This window comes from Bidens hawaiensis, unplaced genomic scaffold (genome assembly GCF_021521415.1).
Source record: "Bidens hawaiensis isolate Kalapana, Puna unplaced genomic scaffold, B.hawaiensis_p1.1 tig00012085_1, whole genome shotgun sequence".
NCBI lineage: Eukaryota > Viridiplantae > Streptophyta > Magnoliopsida > Asterales > Asteraceae > Bidens > Bidens hawaiensis.
The window spans coordinates 138,437-153,745 of NW_027491971.1; the positions used below are offsets into that span (position 1 = coordinate 138,437).

Here is a 15,309-nt window from a genome sequence, read left to right on the forward strand (position 1 = left end):
TTTCAAACTGCCGGGGCCTTTTTCTCGTCTTCAATAAAATAAATTGCAGTTTCAGGAACCTGCAATATATAAAAACCAGATTTTTAGTCATAAAGATATAATATAAGCTTAATATTAGAGCTCGGATCGATAAAAAGCTCAAAACGAGCAAAGCTTTTTCGAGCTCCAACAGAGCCCAGGCCTCACATAAAGGTCGTTTGGTTGTTGAGCTCGAGCCATGTGTATTTTTTAAGGTTAACCTCTTTTGAACTTATATCCATTAAGTTCACACTGCATAGCCAAGCTTTGGCCAATTTAAGGTACTACACAAGCTCGAGCCGAGCTTAGGCTCGCCCAAGGTTTTTTCACAAAATATACAAAAAAAAAATAGAAAAACGTAATAAATTTAATTATAACTAATTAATAAAATTTAAGGTTTTTCACAAATTTTATCAAAAGTTTTAAGTTCTTTCAATTAGAGTTCAAAACAGATTTGTTAATGGTATCATTTCATCATGTTCTAAATCAGCCCAATAAAAGCCCAACTAATTAATACTACTCTTCTATGGGTTGGGCCAATTTGCATTCCTATGGTGCATTCATATAAAGAAAAAGAGCATGAGAATTGATTTTATAAAGGTAGAGAGAATCTGCAAGTCTTTTATTTTGATCACATGATAAAAGTTTTTGGTTTGTGTTAGGTTTGGAAGGACCCAAGCAGCCCATGTGAAGCATGTTTCAGAGAACATGCTCTCTGTTTTTAACCCTTTACATATTTCATCACAAATATATATCCATTCATTTCAACACTTTTCATACTTTCAACAGAGTTTAGTAAATTGAAAGTAAATGTAGAAATTGAATTATGTAACAACAATTATTTCATATTTACCTTATCTAGGTCTTTATTTTCCTGATACTCTTTTATACATGTTCGGTTGCGTTCATTTTCTTAAGGTTAAACAAACAAACTTTCGTTGTATTTATTCGATTCGTTTACATGCATGTATGTAGGTATTATATCTCCTTGTGGATATGAAAGAAACAACAGTCTAGTTTTTCTCTTTTCAATAATTCATGCTTTTCCTTGAAATGTGTTTAAAGTCACCGAAGCCTATTTTTAGCAGTATGATGTTTGTCTCATGTGAGACACGATGAAGTGGGATGCAACAGAAACATATGTTGATGCATGCCTTATGAGTTCTGACCTTAAGGGTACAACTATAAACATCATTAATGTATCAATAAAATAAGGGGTGCAAGAGAGCCGAGCCCGAGCCTCAAATAAATATCGTTTAGTTATCGAGTCCGAGCTCGGGTTTTGTATAGGAAACTCGTTTAGGCTTGTCGAGCCTATGTATTTTTAAGCTTTATTTCTTTTAGACTTATATATATTAATTTCAAACTGCACAACCTTGCTCGAGCCAAGCTTTCGCTCATTTAAGGATTTTCTCAAATATAATAAAATAATTCAAAACATATATAAACTAATTATAATAAAATAAGCAAACGAAGTCGAAGCTTGATAAAACAACTCATGAGAAAGTCAAGACAAGACGAGCTCGAGCCTAATAAAGCTCGGGCTCGGCTTATTCACACTCCTAAATAAAATTATAGCTTTATGGTTAAACATGTACGTGTAAGTGTTATTATCAAATACGGGTGACATTTAAAAAGTTTTCGGTCGAGTAACAAAAAAGAGTCGGTGTTACACATGAAGAATATTGATTTTAAAAGATTATTCGTTCAACATTGGATTGGTACAAGGTTAAAATACTTAAATATGCAAACAAATATACCTTTTGGATCAAAATAGTAAATTGCAAGTTGAGGGGTGTGACAAAGTGAGCCTACCAAATATTGGGTGGCCATACAAATAATCACATGCTAAGATGACCATTACAATACAATATAATACATACAACACAAGGAATCTAATTTCATGATGGGGCTTTTGACACGTGCAAAGAGACAATATTGGCATACTAATGATTTGTCTAATTCATAGTTTAATCAAATTTTAAAAATAACAAAATAATCACAAAATTTATATTTGTAACAATTATTGATAAGCAAACACATTTTAACTTTTAGATTGATATATAGCATGGACACAAGTCACTACAAGGAAACAATATAATGTCTAGAAAATGTCATAAAAACATATACAAACATACACAACTCTATATGTATGTATATGTATGTGATGTTGCTTCAAGTATGCATATCACGATCAAACAATTTTTTTAATGTAATGCAATATGTTGAGTTATTTTTCGCACTTGTTTTATCTTGTGTATCATCGTCAAACGCTTATTCACATATCTCATAAAAGTGAATGCATGAAACAAGTTTATGTATACGTGTAACACGCTCGTATGGAAATTCAACTTTTCTAGCATATGACATATTCGTGTTCTTAATTAGGGCGTGTTTTCATTAAAAGAGAAGTGACATATGAGAGGTTGGTTAATGGGGGTGAAGAGACAAACACGAAAGTTGTTAAAAATAATATTAAATGTATTCCGAACCGAAACCAATGTAGTATAAATAAGACTACGTCAGAGGATTGGAGTTTGGACATGTAATTGCATACATGATCAATGTTATTATGGATGTGCACGTCGTTAAGTGTATTAGGTGTTGTGTGTATTTTACGTCGCCTCCTCAAATGTGTACTTCATATTACATGATAACATCACTGATTCTAAATTGTAATAATCCGCTTCCTTGCTAACCGGCACGAGTTGACTGATGGGGATCCCAAATTGTTTTTTTGGATGGTCATGTAAAAGATGCCAGACACGGTAAGCTTGCATTGTTATGACGTCGATAGGCCATTTTATGCTTGAAGTCATGAACAATAAGTAAGAAATATAGAGACAATTAATTAATAAGTGAGAAATGTGTACAATAGATTATTATAGAACAAGACTAGAGGACATGTTATATAAATGTATATCTTACGTTGCTTGGCTATAAAGGATCGATATACATGAAAAGAAATTTATGAATGACACTTGAAATTTAATAGGATTCATTACATTGTCTCACGTTGTGTTTGTTACTTCAAACATACATCAAAAAATGAGTTGATAGTTACGTATTGCATGAGTTTGTGACTATTATAAAAAACATGATATACGAACATTAAGTTAATATGAGAAATAATTTTGTGTATCTAATTACTATAAGTTGAGTCAAGGTGTTAAAACTTAAAATTCCGTATAACTATAGGTGATAAGTATGACCCATTGTTCAAAAAATGAGTTGATGTAAGGAAAAAAAATTAAAAATTGAATGTACGTGGATTCATATGTGACAAATTAGAAAACTTTACTCAATATAGTCAGATAGTCGATGTTTAAGACTGATCATATTGCAAAACTTGTTAAATAGAATACGTTCAAATGTCACGCATTATCATTTATTTGTCTCCGTTAACCGTTTGTTGGGACCAATATATTTACATTGGGATTTCAAAAAAAAATTATATTTTGTTATTTTATCGATTAGGGTCCAATTTGTATTGGCCCCAAGTTGGGACCAGACAAATTATTAATTATATCGAGTATTAAATTATAGAGGTTCTATTGTATAGATGTGACACCGTTGTCAACACCTTCACCGTGCCACCACCGTCGATACCGTCACCAACCATACGGCCATTGACACCATCGTCGCCTACTTTCATTGCCTGCACCTCCACTATCACTACCGCCACCACTATCGCCTTCGTCTCTGTCACCATCGTTTCCGCCACAATAGAAACTACCACCACCTCATCCTAACCGCAACGATGGACATCACATTTACTTGTTGCCACTAGTCACCATAAAAATGATGTAGGTAAACGTACTTTTATATTTTTTTTTCTTGAACTCATTCAACTTGAGTCTATTTTGGTCCAAACCTATTAAGACCCACATCAAATTATTACTTTTTAATAACGACTAATTTTACTTTGACTTATATTGACCTGAACTCATTTTTAATCACCCGACTTATATATAAGATATAAATGATATAACTAACCACAAAAGTGTTACCTTTATGTTTTATCATCATATTCTTAATAGTATATCTAAGGATGAACATGTGGCTAATTACTTTTATTTGTTAAAGGCAAAAAGTGTGTCCGTCACCACTTTTATAAAGATGCAAAATTTTCTAAGTGGAGATTGAGATGAGATGATATGATATGATGGATCCACCAAACTTCTCACAAATAAAACAAAGCATACGGGGCTCAAAATTAAATTTATATTATGTAATAAAATTTTATTATACAATTTTTGCAAAGGATCAAATTTTGGCTAATTTGTCAATAAAAAGTACATTTTAGTAAATACCAATGAATTATAAATAAGTTTTAACGACTTCAAGCCTTTGACTTACCAAATTAAGTTGAATGATTATTTCGTGCAAAACTAAAAGTCTTTTTTTAACATTTTATGATATTAACCAAAGCTTTTTATTACAAGGTGACTATATAATAACTATATATAAGAGAATTGTAATTTATGTATGATGAGGTATTGTTGGTGAAACCACTTTCCTAGATTAATGTTGTGCCTACTAACTAAGTTCATGTTGTGTCTTAACAAAACATGATAACTATATAGCCATTTGGCGACCTTTGCAACAAGTGAGGTTGATACATTAAGACTCACAATTTAAATCAAACCAATACAAAAGTTAACCATACACCATGATTTGGTTTTGATTCGGAAAGGATTATCTAAAATTGCGTTAAGCACCACGGGATTAGAGGATTAGATCTAGGGTTAATATTTCCCACACGATAATTCATACACCACATATAGTGTACTAAAGGTGTGATGAAAAAATATGCACCGCACAATCACGTGTGTTGACATTTTTGCCTAATTATATTCCAGCTTAGATTCATAAACTCTAAAAACTTTAAAGTTAACTAAATCATAAAACTATCCAAATAATGGTGTGATTTAATAACACAAACGGACCAACACACGAAATTCGTGGGTTAAGTTTAATCTAAACAAGTTCGTTAAGTTGCATTCTAACCCATAAACATGTTTAGCTATATGAGTTGTGTTTGGGTAGATTAGTTTATACGTAATTATTTATATATAATTTTTTCCCTTTTTTCCTTACAAAATTATATTTTAGATTATTATTAGTATATAAGAAGTAAAATGAATATTTTGGGTTAAATAACTTGTATTTGTGTGAATCTGTAAAACCCGCATTACGTTTGAGTTCATTTATTTGACAAACTTTTCGAGTATATACCGGATTCAATCAATAAAAGAAACCATTAACACCCAATTTAAAATCATATATAACTACTACATGAATATTCTTGAAACAAGTATGCTAGCTTTTATCACATGCATAAAAGTAAAATAGTGATGGTGAACTACATCAAAGTTAAAAAAAAAATAAAAAAAATAAAACAAACATAAAATCCATATCTTGATTTGGATATATATTCACCCACAAACAAGGTGAGTTGTCAAATGCAAACGGACACATGACAACATCATAACTAAAAACTAGCCATTAAACTGGTCAAAGCAACCTCTTTTTAATTCACCCCATCAAAGTAACCCTTTTCTATTACTTTCCTAAAATTTTTGTTTTTAAGCTTTTTTTTTTATAACAAATTATATTTTGGGGTTTTCTATATTTCAGAATTTCAAGAAAATTCCATTTTAGACATCCACCAAACTTTTTTTTTTATAATCTTTGTTTGGTACACTCTTCATTAATTCTTTAAAACTGTTAAAAGTTTGTAAATTTATACAATAAAGAACCAATCTTGATTGTCTCAAGTGCTGTTTTTTTAATCCTTTTATCTTGGGCTAGTTTACATACAAGAATATGTTCATTTTTATAAAATAATATTTGTCTTTTTGGTGTCAATTATTCTTGAAAACTGAAGAAAACAGTTGTCTGAAACTGTAACATGATGCTGTTAATCTTAAAGAATCAGCTCTGCAGACAACAGAACAGTTTGCTATGCTTTGATGTTAATAATAATAATAATAGTGTTTTGTCAATTATCTTTAGGCTGAGGGGTGTGGGGCGATAACCTGGGCGCGTGAGCCCCTCCGCTCGCGCCCCCCGGCGCTAACCCCACACCACCGGGGCGCGAGCGGGGCGCGAGCGCAGAAATCCAGGCAGGCGTGAGTGTGGTCGCGGGAGAAGAGAGAGGAAAAGCTGGTGGGCCCGCCCAAAAGAGCCGTTGAGCTCGGTTTTTTTTTAAAAAAAACCTTTAAAAACTCCTATATAATACCCCAAAATCAACCCATTTCAATCATATCAAACACAACTTCAATCTCCAAACTCATATATAATATCCCAATCTCCTATATAATACCCAAAAATGTCTGGAAATTGGTACCCAAACCTAGATTCAGATTATAGTTACGACGATTTATGGTCGTCACCAGACCAATCGATGTTTTATACGGGGCCGCAAGAAACATCCGGCTTTCAACCATCCAACATACAACCGTCTCCTAACTTTGTTGTTCCAGAGACACAAGAATCACACGGTGATGCTACGGGAGCAAGAAGACGCGTCCACCGGAAAAAACAACTTGCAACGGACGGGCCGGGACCGGCTTCGACTCCGAGGATGAAACGGAAAACCACTCCGTGGTCATCGGATGAGAAGGAAGCCTTGTGTCGGGCTTGGATAGTCATTTCTGAGGATCGGCGTTGCTGTAATTGTTTTAACGTTTTTAAAAATGATTTTTAATAAAAAAGTTAAATAAAAAAGTTAACTGGAAATCTAATTTAATTATTCATTTTGCAGCCGACTACCAAAAAAGCAAGGTTTTTTGGACAAAGGTTAGGGAGACGTTCTATATGCTCGTTGGGAGTACAGAGCGAAACGCCGATATGATTTCGGGTCGGTGGTCCGAAATCAGAAAATTTGTCGGCTTGTTTACTAATCTTTTCAACAGGAACGCCGGTCGTATGAGACCAAGTGGCAGTGATGATTTGGCGGTTTACAATTTCACTGTCGAAGAGTGGAGGCAGGAGTGTTTGCGGAGGTATGGGACGGTGAAGACGTGGGACGATTTAAAGTTGTGGGAGAGGTTGAAAAGGTGTTCCAAGTGGGTTGAGCTTGTGGCGCCGGACCATGATGCGGAAGTAGGGCCGAAACGGACTAAAACTAGTTCGTCTGGAGCGTATAGCACTTCTGCCGGGTCGGATTGCTGCGTTAGATTCGACCTAAACATTGCGGGGGAGGAAACGTCTTCACCGCCGAGGAGGCGGCCATTGGGACGGGACGCAGGGGAAAAAACCGGCTGAGGGGGGAGCCGTAAACATCGTCGATCTTGTTGAATCCCTCAATAAATTCAACAAAACCATGGAGGTGGTCTCTAATGACAAAAAAGAAAAAAGTCGAATGAGAGATTTGGACTTCCTTACAAGAGACTTCAGTAACCTAAATCCGGTCGATCAAATGCTGATGGAAAAGCAAAAGGAACGTATCCGAAAGAGGTTGATCGAAGAAGACCAAGCCGAAGAATAAGAATAATGTTTTTTTAATACTTTAATTTTTATTTTATTTTTAGATATTAATGTGTTTTTTTTAATGTGTGTTTTTTTTAATAATTTATGAGTTTTTTTAATAATACGTTTTTTGAATATATTTATAAAAAAATAAAAAAAATCCGCTGGAGCCCCCCTGCTGGAGCCCCTCCAAACCAGGGCCAGGGGCTCCAGCAGGGGCTCCAACACCCATCTTATCCAGTTTCTCTCTCTGCCACACGTCACAATATTATTGGCTGGAGCCCCCACTCGCGCCCCCGTTAGAGCCCCACACCCCTCAGCCTTGGTGATAATAATAACAAGAAGAAAACTGAAAGCCTTTTTAGAGTATTTGAAGCAACTGTCTTTCTTTCTCTTTGTTGCTTGCTGTTCACTGTTTGTGGGATCTAATTTCAGTACCTCTTTCTCTTTCTCGTTCTCTTTCTCTCTTTTCTTTTATTGTTGCTTCAAGTTTTTACATGTTCAGGCTATTTATTATCATTAATAACAAGAGTTATTATTATTTTTATTATTATTATTCTGCTTTGATTATTCTTGGGTATACTTGGGATTGGAGTTTTGGGAATAACTGATTCATCTTCTAATGAGATGAATCTGATGGTCAAGTATATCTTCTTGGTGGTGCAAGTTTACTCCATTGTTGGTTCTTTGGTGCTTCAAGAATCTTCAGGTGATCAATTCCCTTTTTGCCGTTATTCAAAGTTTGGATTTTTTATAGGTTTTAGATCAAATCTTTACATTTTCTTGATAACCCATTTGGCTCTGGTACTTTCTTGATCATTTTGCTTGTGTTTGAGCTGCATTACTCATAACTTTTGAATCTTGATGTGGAAAGCTGTTGTTTTTTTTTTTTTGGATTAGTAAATGTGTAAACATGCTAGATATAATGTTAATTTGAACAATTTATATAATCTTGACATTTTTCTTGAATAACCATTTGGGTGAGTCTGATAAATTCTTGTTCTTGAGCTACATTACTGATAAATCTTGATGTTGCAAGTTGTTATATCGTTTTACGATTTGCTAATATATTAATTGGGTAATTTAATAATCAAGGGTTGATGAGGATATATAAATTTTGAATCTTTGCAATTTAAGGATAACATGTTTGCATTTGATCATTAGATCATAAGCTCCATAAAGCCGATCACTTTTGAACAATTTAGAACAGCAGATTCATCATCTTGAAAACTCATATGGGATTATCTTGTGTTTGAGCACATTTCTGATTAATCTTGATATTATTATTATTATTATTATTATTATTTTGATTATTAAATTGTGGGAATATGTAAATAGAATGTTAATCGGGTAGATTTATAATCAGGGTTTGATGAGATATTATCGTTTATATGACTTAAGTTTCCTAATTTTCTTTCAGCTTTCGGGTCTGCATCGGGACCCGAAGGAAATAAGCGTCTTGAACCTTCATCATCTCCAAACACTACCCTAAATGAACCACCACCAGATGCTGCAGGTATACTTGACTTTTGAGGTCAAATGTAATATTTTTCAAAATCATAATTATATATTTGACTTTTGTGTTTAAATGCAATATTTTTCCAAGTTGCAGCACCAATTGCATCAATCCCAGACCGGTCACCACCAGGCCCGCCAGTCATCCCGCCAACCGCCCCCATTTCTGTGCCGCCAATTCCTCAACCCGAAAAAGAACCCGCTATCACATCTCCATCTCCGGTCTACCCACCAACTGCTTCTGGTATTTTACCAATTTTTAAAAACTTATGTTGATGTTAGTTTCAACTTTTATTATAACAATTTGGGCTGTCTTGAATGCAGCACAAATAACGTCACCACCAAAAAATGTGCTTCAAAGTCCACCGCCTGTGGCTCAAGCGGCACCACCATCTATATCTCAAGCACCGCCACCTGTCATTTTGCCTGGTTAGCTGACGTGTATAATTATGACTATTGTTGTCGTATCAAGTATCAAGAACTATTTTTAAAGTGTGATGGTATTACATATAATGTGCAGAGCCTATTACACCACCGCCAACCAGAACACCAGTGGCATCACCGCCAACATCCCCTGTATTGCCTGTACCACCTGCGCCTGTTAACTTGCCACGTAATGAAATTTTCATTTTTTTTTGTTTTAATATGCAAATATAAATAGTTGTTGAAATGTTATTTGCTTATGCAGTTCCTGTTGAATTACCGCCAAGCACGTTACCAAGTTCGCCGCCAAGCGCATTACCAAGTCCACCGCTTGTGCCGCCAACCACATTACCAGGTCCACCACCCATGCCGCCAACCACATTACCAAGTCCACCACCCATTTCGCCAACCACATTATCAAGTCCACCACCCATGCCGTCAACCACATTACAAAGTCCACCGCCAGTGCCGCCAACCACATTATCAAGTCCACCACCCATGCCGCCAACTACATTATCAAGTCCACCACCCATGCCGCCAACCACATTACAAAGTCCACCGCCTGTTCCACCAACCACATTACCAAGTCCACCGCCTGTGCCGCCAACCACATTACCGAATCCACCACCTACACCACCAAGTACATTACCAAGCTCACCGCCTATGCCAGCAAGCGCATTACCAAGTTCACCACCTATGCCGCTAACCAAATTACCAAGGGCTTCACCTCCAAGCCTCCCTTCATTAACCATGCCTCCACCAAATTTACCAGGTGAACTAGATTTTTTTGTTTTTTATTCATTTCATGAATACTTTTATTATTAAAATATAAACTTGCTAGGATTGTATAGTTTTTATTTTTTAATAAAAATTATTATCACAGCGCCTGCTGCATTGCCACCACAAGCATCCCAAGTAAACGTACCTCCGCCTCACCCTGTATTTGCGCCACCTCCATCTAATTTATCAGGTGGATTAAAGATTTGTCTTTACTTTTTATATCAACTTTTAAAAATTTTAATCTCTCGGATATTTATTTTTCTAATTTATTGATCCAGTGCCTGTTGCATTACCTCCAAGCAATTCACCGCCAAATTTGCAGCCAACACACCATAACTCATCCATGCCGCCTCCAAGCTTACCAGGTTGGTTTATCTGATTAGGTGTATTTTAAATATTTGACTAAACAGTCAACCTTTGACTAAACTCAAATTTTTGCAGACCCTCATGCCTCTCCGGTATCGTCTCCTGTTCTTCCTTCACCTCCAAATCGAACATCAAATGATATTGCTCCAAGTCAACCTCCTCCTCTTAAAGGTTTCCTAAAGCGCCCTTTATTTTTTATTGATGATAATAATTTATAATTTTCTTTTTTTCTTTCGTGTAGCTCCAATTGTGCATAAAGCTCCACCACCACATTCAAGTTTTCAATCTCCGCCTATAAAATCTCATCCCCCGCCATCTTTACCGCCAGTGTATCCACCACCGCCGCCAGGCCCGAGGGTTAATCCAACCCACCACAACCCTCCACTGCCAGCGGGCCCAGAGAGTAATCATCCAAGGCACCATGCTGATGCTCCTACACCACCAAGTTTAGGTATGTGTACGCCCATGTGCTAAATACTTGTAAAAATTACACATTTGTCCTATAGGTGTAAGGACAAATCAGTCATTTTGTAAAAAACTAACAGAAAAAGTTTAGGCCAGTTAGTCAAACAGACGTAATGTGTTATGTGTTTTGTAACCAGCTTAGTTGGTATATACCTAAAGTACAAAATGTGTAATTTGGTCAGAATTTTTTTTAGATGTTCATATGTCTTCTCTGCAACATGTGAGCAAAAAGTTAGTTTTTTTTTATTTTCATCTCTTATGCACATCGATTGATTTTCAGGTTCAACGGTGCCTCCGGTTGAAAACTCTATTTCACCTTCCATTTCTCCACATACAACTTCTCCATCTGTACCAACTACAAGTAAAAATTTCAACTTTTGGGATGAGTCTTTTTCTTGTTAGTTTCTCATTTTATTTTATTTTATTTTTTACTTGATAGTGCCGGTATTTTCGCCAAAAGTTTCTCCTCATTATCCACCAAGGATTCCGAAGCCGCTTCAAGCATTACCACCTCCACCTCCCAATGAAGGTATATAAACTCAACAGTCAACACACATTTTACCAAAAATGTATTGAAATTTTGATGAAGTTGTCCCATCAAGAAAATATTCAAGATTTCTTGATTTTTGCACATGTTTGGTATTTTTGCATAATTAAATCTTTGAACTTTTAAAAAATTAACTATAAAGCCCCTGCACTTTGTTACTATTATAAATTATATCCCTGGACTTTTCAAAATTTAACAAAAAGATCTTTCCTTTTCGAATGATAATTCCCTAAGCTTTAACGAAAGGACCTCTTTGTTATGTTTCAAAAAGGGCCTTGATCTTGCAAAAACTTCAAAAGTGATTTTTGTAACATGAAGTTGCCATAATGAATTTTACACTATTTTAGCTTAATCGCGTGCTTATAACGAACCATTGACTTTCAGCGATCCATGCAGTTGACTTTTATCATTTTGCAGATTGTTCATCAATGACATGCACAGAACCGTTGACCAGCACACCTCCCGGAACACCATGCAAGTGTGTTTTGCCCATGCAAGTTGAACTCAGGCTCAATGTTTCACTGTTCATCTTTTTTCCTTTGGTATCTGAGCTGGCATTTGAAATGGCTTCCGGGCTTTTCATGGAACCAAGTCAGGTTAGGATCATGGGAGCAAATGAATACGATCCAGATCCAGAACAGACGCTTGCTATGATTAATTTGGTACCCCTTGGTGAAAAGTTTGATCATTATGCAGCATCTATAATTGCTCAAAAGTTATATTCGAAACAAGTGCCTATCAATTACACCATTTTTGTCGATTATAAAGCTTTGGCCGTGAAGTATCCAGGTACTTATAGTTTAGATATTGTAAGATAGACAGGCCAGATGGGGTTGGGTTGAAATGAGCCAGTTTTAGTAAGGATCGAAACGGGCCGGGTTGACCCATCAACCTTTGTCTATTTTAATATTCTAATTTTTTTGACAAATATATAAGACATCAATTTTTACTATCCTTAATATATGAGTAAACCACTTAGGAGATTGTATGCATTAAAAATATACTCTACAGGTAGTTTTCAACCCGTTTGACTCGTCTTTCTTTTAGTTACATTTTTTATTCTACCCGCTTAGATAAACTCCGACCAGAATCTACCATTTTTTAAGTAAATGGGTCTGAGTATGTCACCTCAAAAAGAAAACTGGAAATACACTTGCTTAAAATAAAAATAAATAAAAAAACTAAGATTGGTCAAAACGGGTTGGGCCGGTTAACCCGAAGCACGATATTATTCATTTTCTTCAAAAAAATTATGAACAAAAGTTTATTACTTTGTCTTAAATGATTCAAGAGGTGTCTGCATTAAAATAAGACCCTGGGCCCGTTTTTGCTAAATTATTAATTTTTTTTGGCCCGTTTGAGATAAAACCCAATTCTAAGTCTACACATATGTAAGTAAATTGGTCAAAACTGTCATCCCTACTAATAACTTTCAAGAATCGGCTTCTTTGAACTCAAAAAGTCAAACCTCGCCTATATTCTACATTTATTATTTTATTTGGTTTTTGACAGGTCTTCCGCCTTCACCACCTATGCCATCTTCTGGTAATGACGAAAATGGTAGACCCTACGGTCATGGCAACAATGGTAGGGACTTAAAGCCATATAGTGCTGATTTGAGTAAGCTAAGGCATAGCAATAGGCTAAGTGGTGGTGTGATTTCAATAATAGCTTTATCAGCAGCTGTAGCCGTGGTTCTAGTCGGTGTTGCGGTTTGGGTTCTGGTGGTTAAACGTAAGGATCATGCAGCTAAGTCCGGACCCACATCAGCTACTTTACCTTCTCTCACAAAATCATCAGGTAATCTCAAACATTAATGTAACAATGTTGGTCACATTTCGATTTTGAGTGGTTTGACCATAAATGTCAAAACTTGCAGGTGTTGGTGGATCGATGACAGCGAGTGGGCCAGAGTCGGCTTCACTGTCATTCCGGTCTACAATAGCTTATAATGGGACCGCAAAGACTTTTAGTTCGAGCGAAATCGAGAAAGCAACCGATAATTTCAACGAATCAGGGGTTCTCGGTGAAGGTGGGTTTGGCCGTGTTTATAGTGGTGTTCTTGAAGATGGGACAAAAGTGGCGGTCAAAGTGCTTAAACGTGACGACCAACAAGGTGGTCGGGAATTCTTGGCTGAAGTTGAGATGCTCAGCCGGTTGCACCATCGAAACTTGGTCCGGTTGCTTGGAATATGCACAGAGGAAAAAAACCGGTGTTTGGTTTATGAGCTAATTCCAAATGGGAGTGTCGAATCTCATCTTCACGGTAATGTTATCCAAATTTGGGTTAAGGGAGTGTTTGGGAATGTGGATTATTTATCAAAACAGTTTATAATGAAAGTTTTGTTATTTAGGGATCGATAAGGAAACCGCACCATTGGATTGGGGGGCTCGGTTGAAGATAGCGTTGGGTGCGGCCCGTGGGCTCGCCTACTTGCATGAAGATTCAAGCCCAAGAGTCATACATAGAGACTTTAAGTCAAGCAACATTTTGTTGGAACATGACTTTACTCCTAAAGTTTCTGATTTCGGGTTGGCCCGATCCGCTTTAGATGAAGAAAACCAACACATCTCGACACGTGTCATGGGCACCTTCGGGTACACATTCTTTTCCTTCAAAATGAGAGCTTTATGTATTATGGTTGATAATAATATTATTATTACTAATGATGATTTTTTATAAACTATATTAGATACGTGGCACCTGAGTATGCGATGACGGGTCATCTTCTTGTAAAGAGTGACGTGTATAGCTATGGAGTGGTTCTCCTTGAACTCCTTACAGGAAGAAAACCCGTTGACATGTCAATGCCACCGGGCCAAGAAAACCTAGTGGCGTGGGCCCGGCCCTTACTCCCAACACCCGAAGGTCTAAACTTGCTTATTGACCCATCACTAAACCCTGAAGTTCCATTCGATAGTATAGCTAAAGTAGCAGCAATAGCATCGATGTGCGTGCAGCCCGAAGTGTCACACCGACCCTTCATGGGTGAGGTGGTTCAGGCATTGAAGCTGGTTTGTAACGAGTGTGAAGAAACACGGGATCTGGGCTCGAGGAGTTGTAGCCAAGAGGATCTGACCTCCATGGACTTTGATCCACGGGCCAGTACGTACTCAGGCCCGGGATTGGGCCCAGGCCCATCCCGGTCCACCTATCAAAGCTACGAGTCTCCAATCGATGTGGAGAGCGGGTTTTCGGGTCTTGGGCAAGATGTAGAGTCGTATAGGATGGGCTCGAGTTCGGGCCCGTTAAGGCCGAGGAGACGGCTGCAGATTTGGGAGAGGGTTAAGAGATTTTCAAGTGGTAGTATGAATGATTATGGAGAGCTTATGAGGTTCTTATCACGATCACGTTGACTTTTTTGGGTTAGGTTTTTTTACTTTGACCATGGTTGACCTGACCCGCTAACCGTCGGTGGGAAAATTTGCTGCGTAGAATGTACAGATAAAAGGTGTTGAAATGTATTTTTCTTGGTAGTTGGTATAGTTGTAAATACACACAACAAGCAGCAAACAGGAGGTGTCATGTTTCATGTCTTTTGAGGCAACTTCAGTTAATAAAAAATTGTGAGCACTAAACAGTTGAGAACAAAGAGAATCACATAATTACTTGTATATAGTGCTTATAAGTGTGGTGCATAATATGATTATTTCATGCGCTATGTAGAACCGCTTATACGGTTCTCACAGTTTTCCACTTAAAATTGGTTGCATGCCCT

The 15,309-nt window shown here is 36.7% G+C and overlaps 1 protein-coding gene across 1 annotated transcript; it reads left to right on the forward strand.

Annotated features, from left to right (window-relative positions):
• Positions 1-7,836: 7,836 nt before the first annotated feature.
• Positions 7,837-15,220, forward strand: LOC143539867 (receptor-like serine/threonine-protein kinase ALE2). Its single transcript, XM_077033059.1, has 17 exons — positions 7,837-8,203; positions 8,915-9,010; positions 9,107-9,253; positions 9,334-9,438; positions 9,530-9,622; positions 9,698-10,204; positions 10,316-10,402; positions 10,491-10,577; positions 10,654-10,749; positions 10,820-11,029; positions 11,324-11,404; positions 11,483-11,572; positions 12,008-12,379; positions 13,103-13,390; positions 13,470-13,856; positions 13,945-14,188; positions 14,284-15,220. Exons 1-17 carry the CDS (start codon positions 8,122-8,124, stop codon positions 14,945-14,947), a joined length of 3,636 nt encoding a protein of 1,211 aa, XP_076889174.1. The 5' UTR covers positions 7,837-8,121; the 3' UTR covers positions 14,948-15,220.
• The last annotated feature ends 89 nt before the right edge of the window (positions 15,221-15,309 follow it).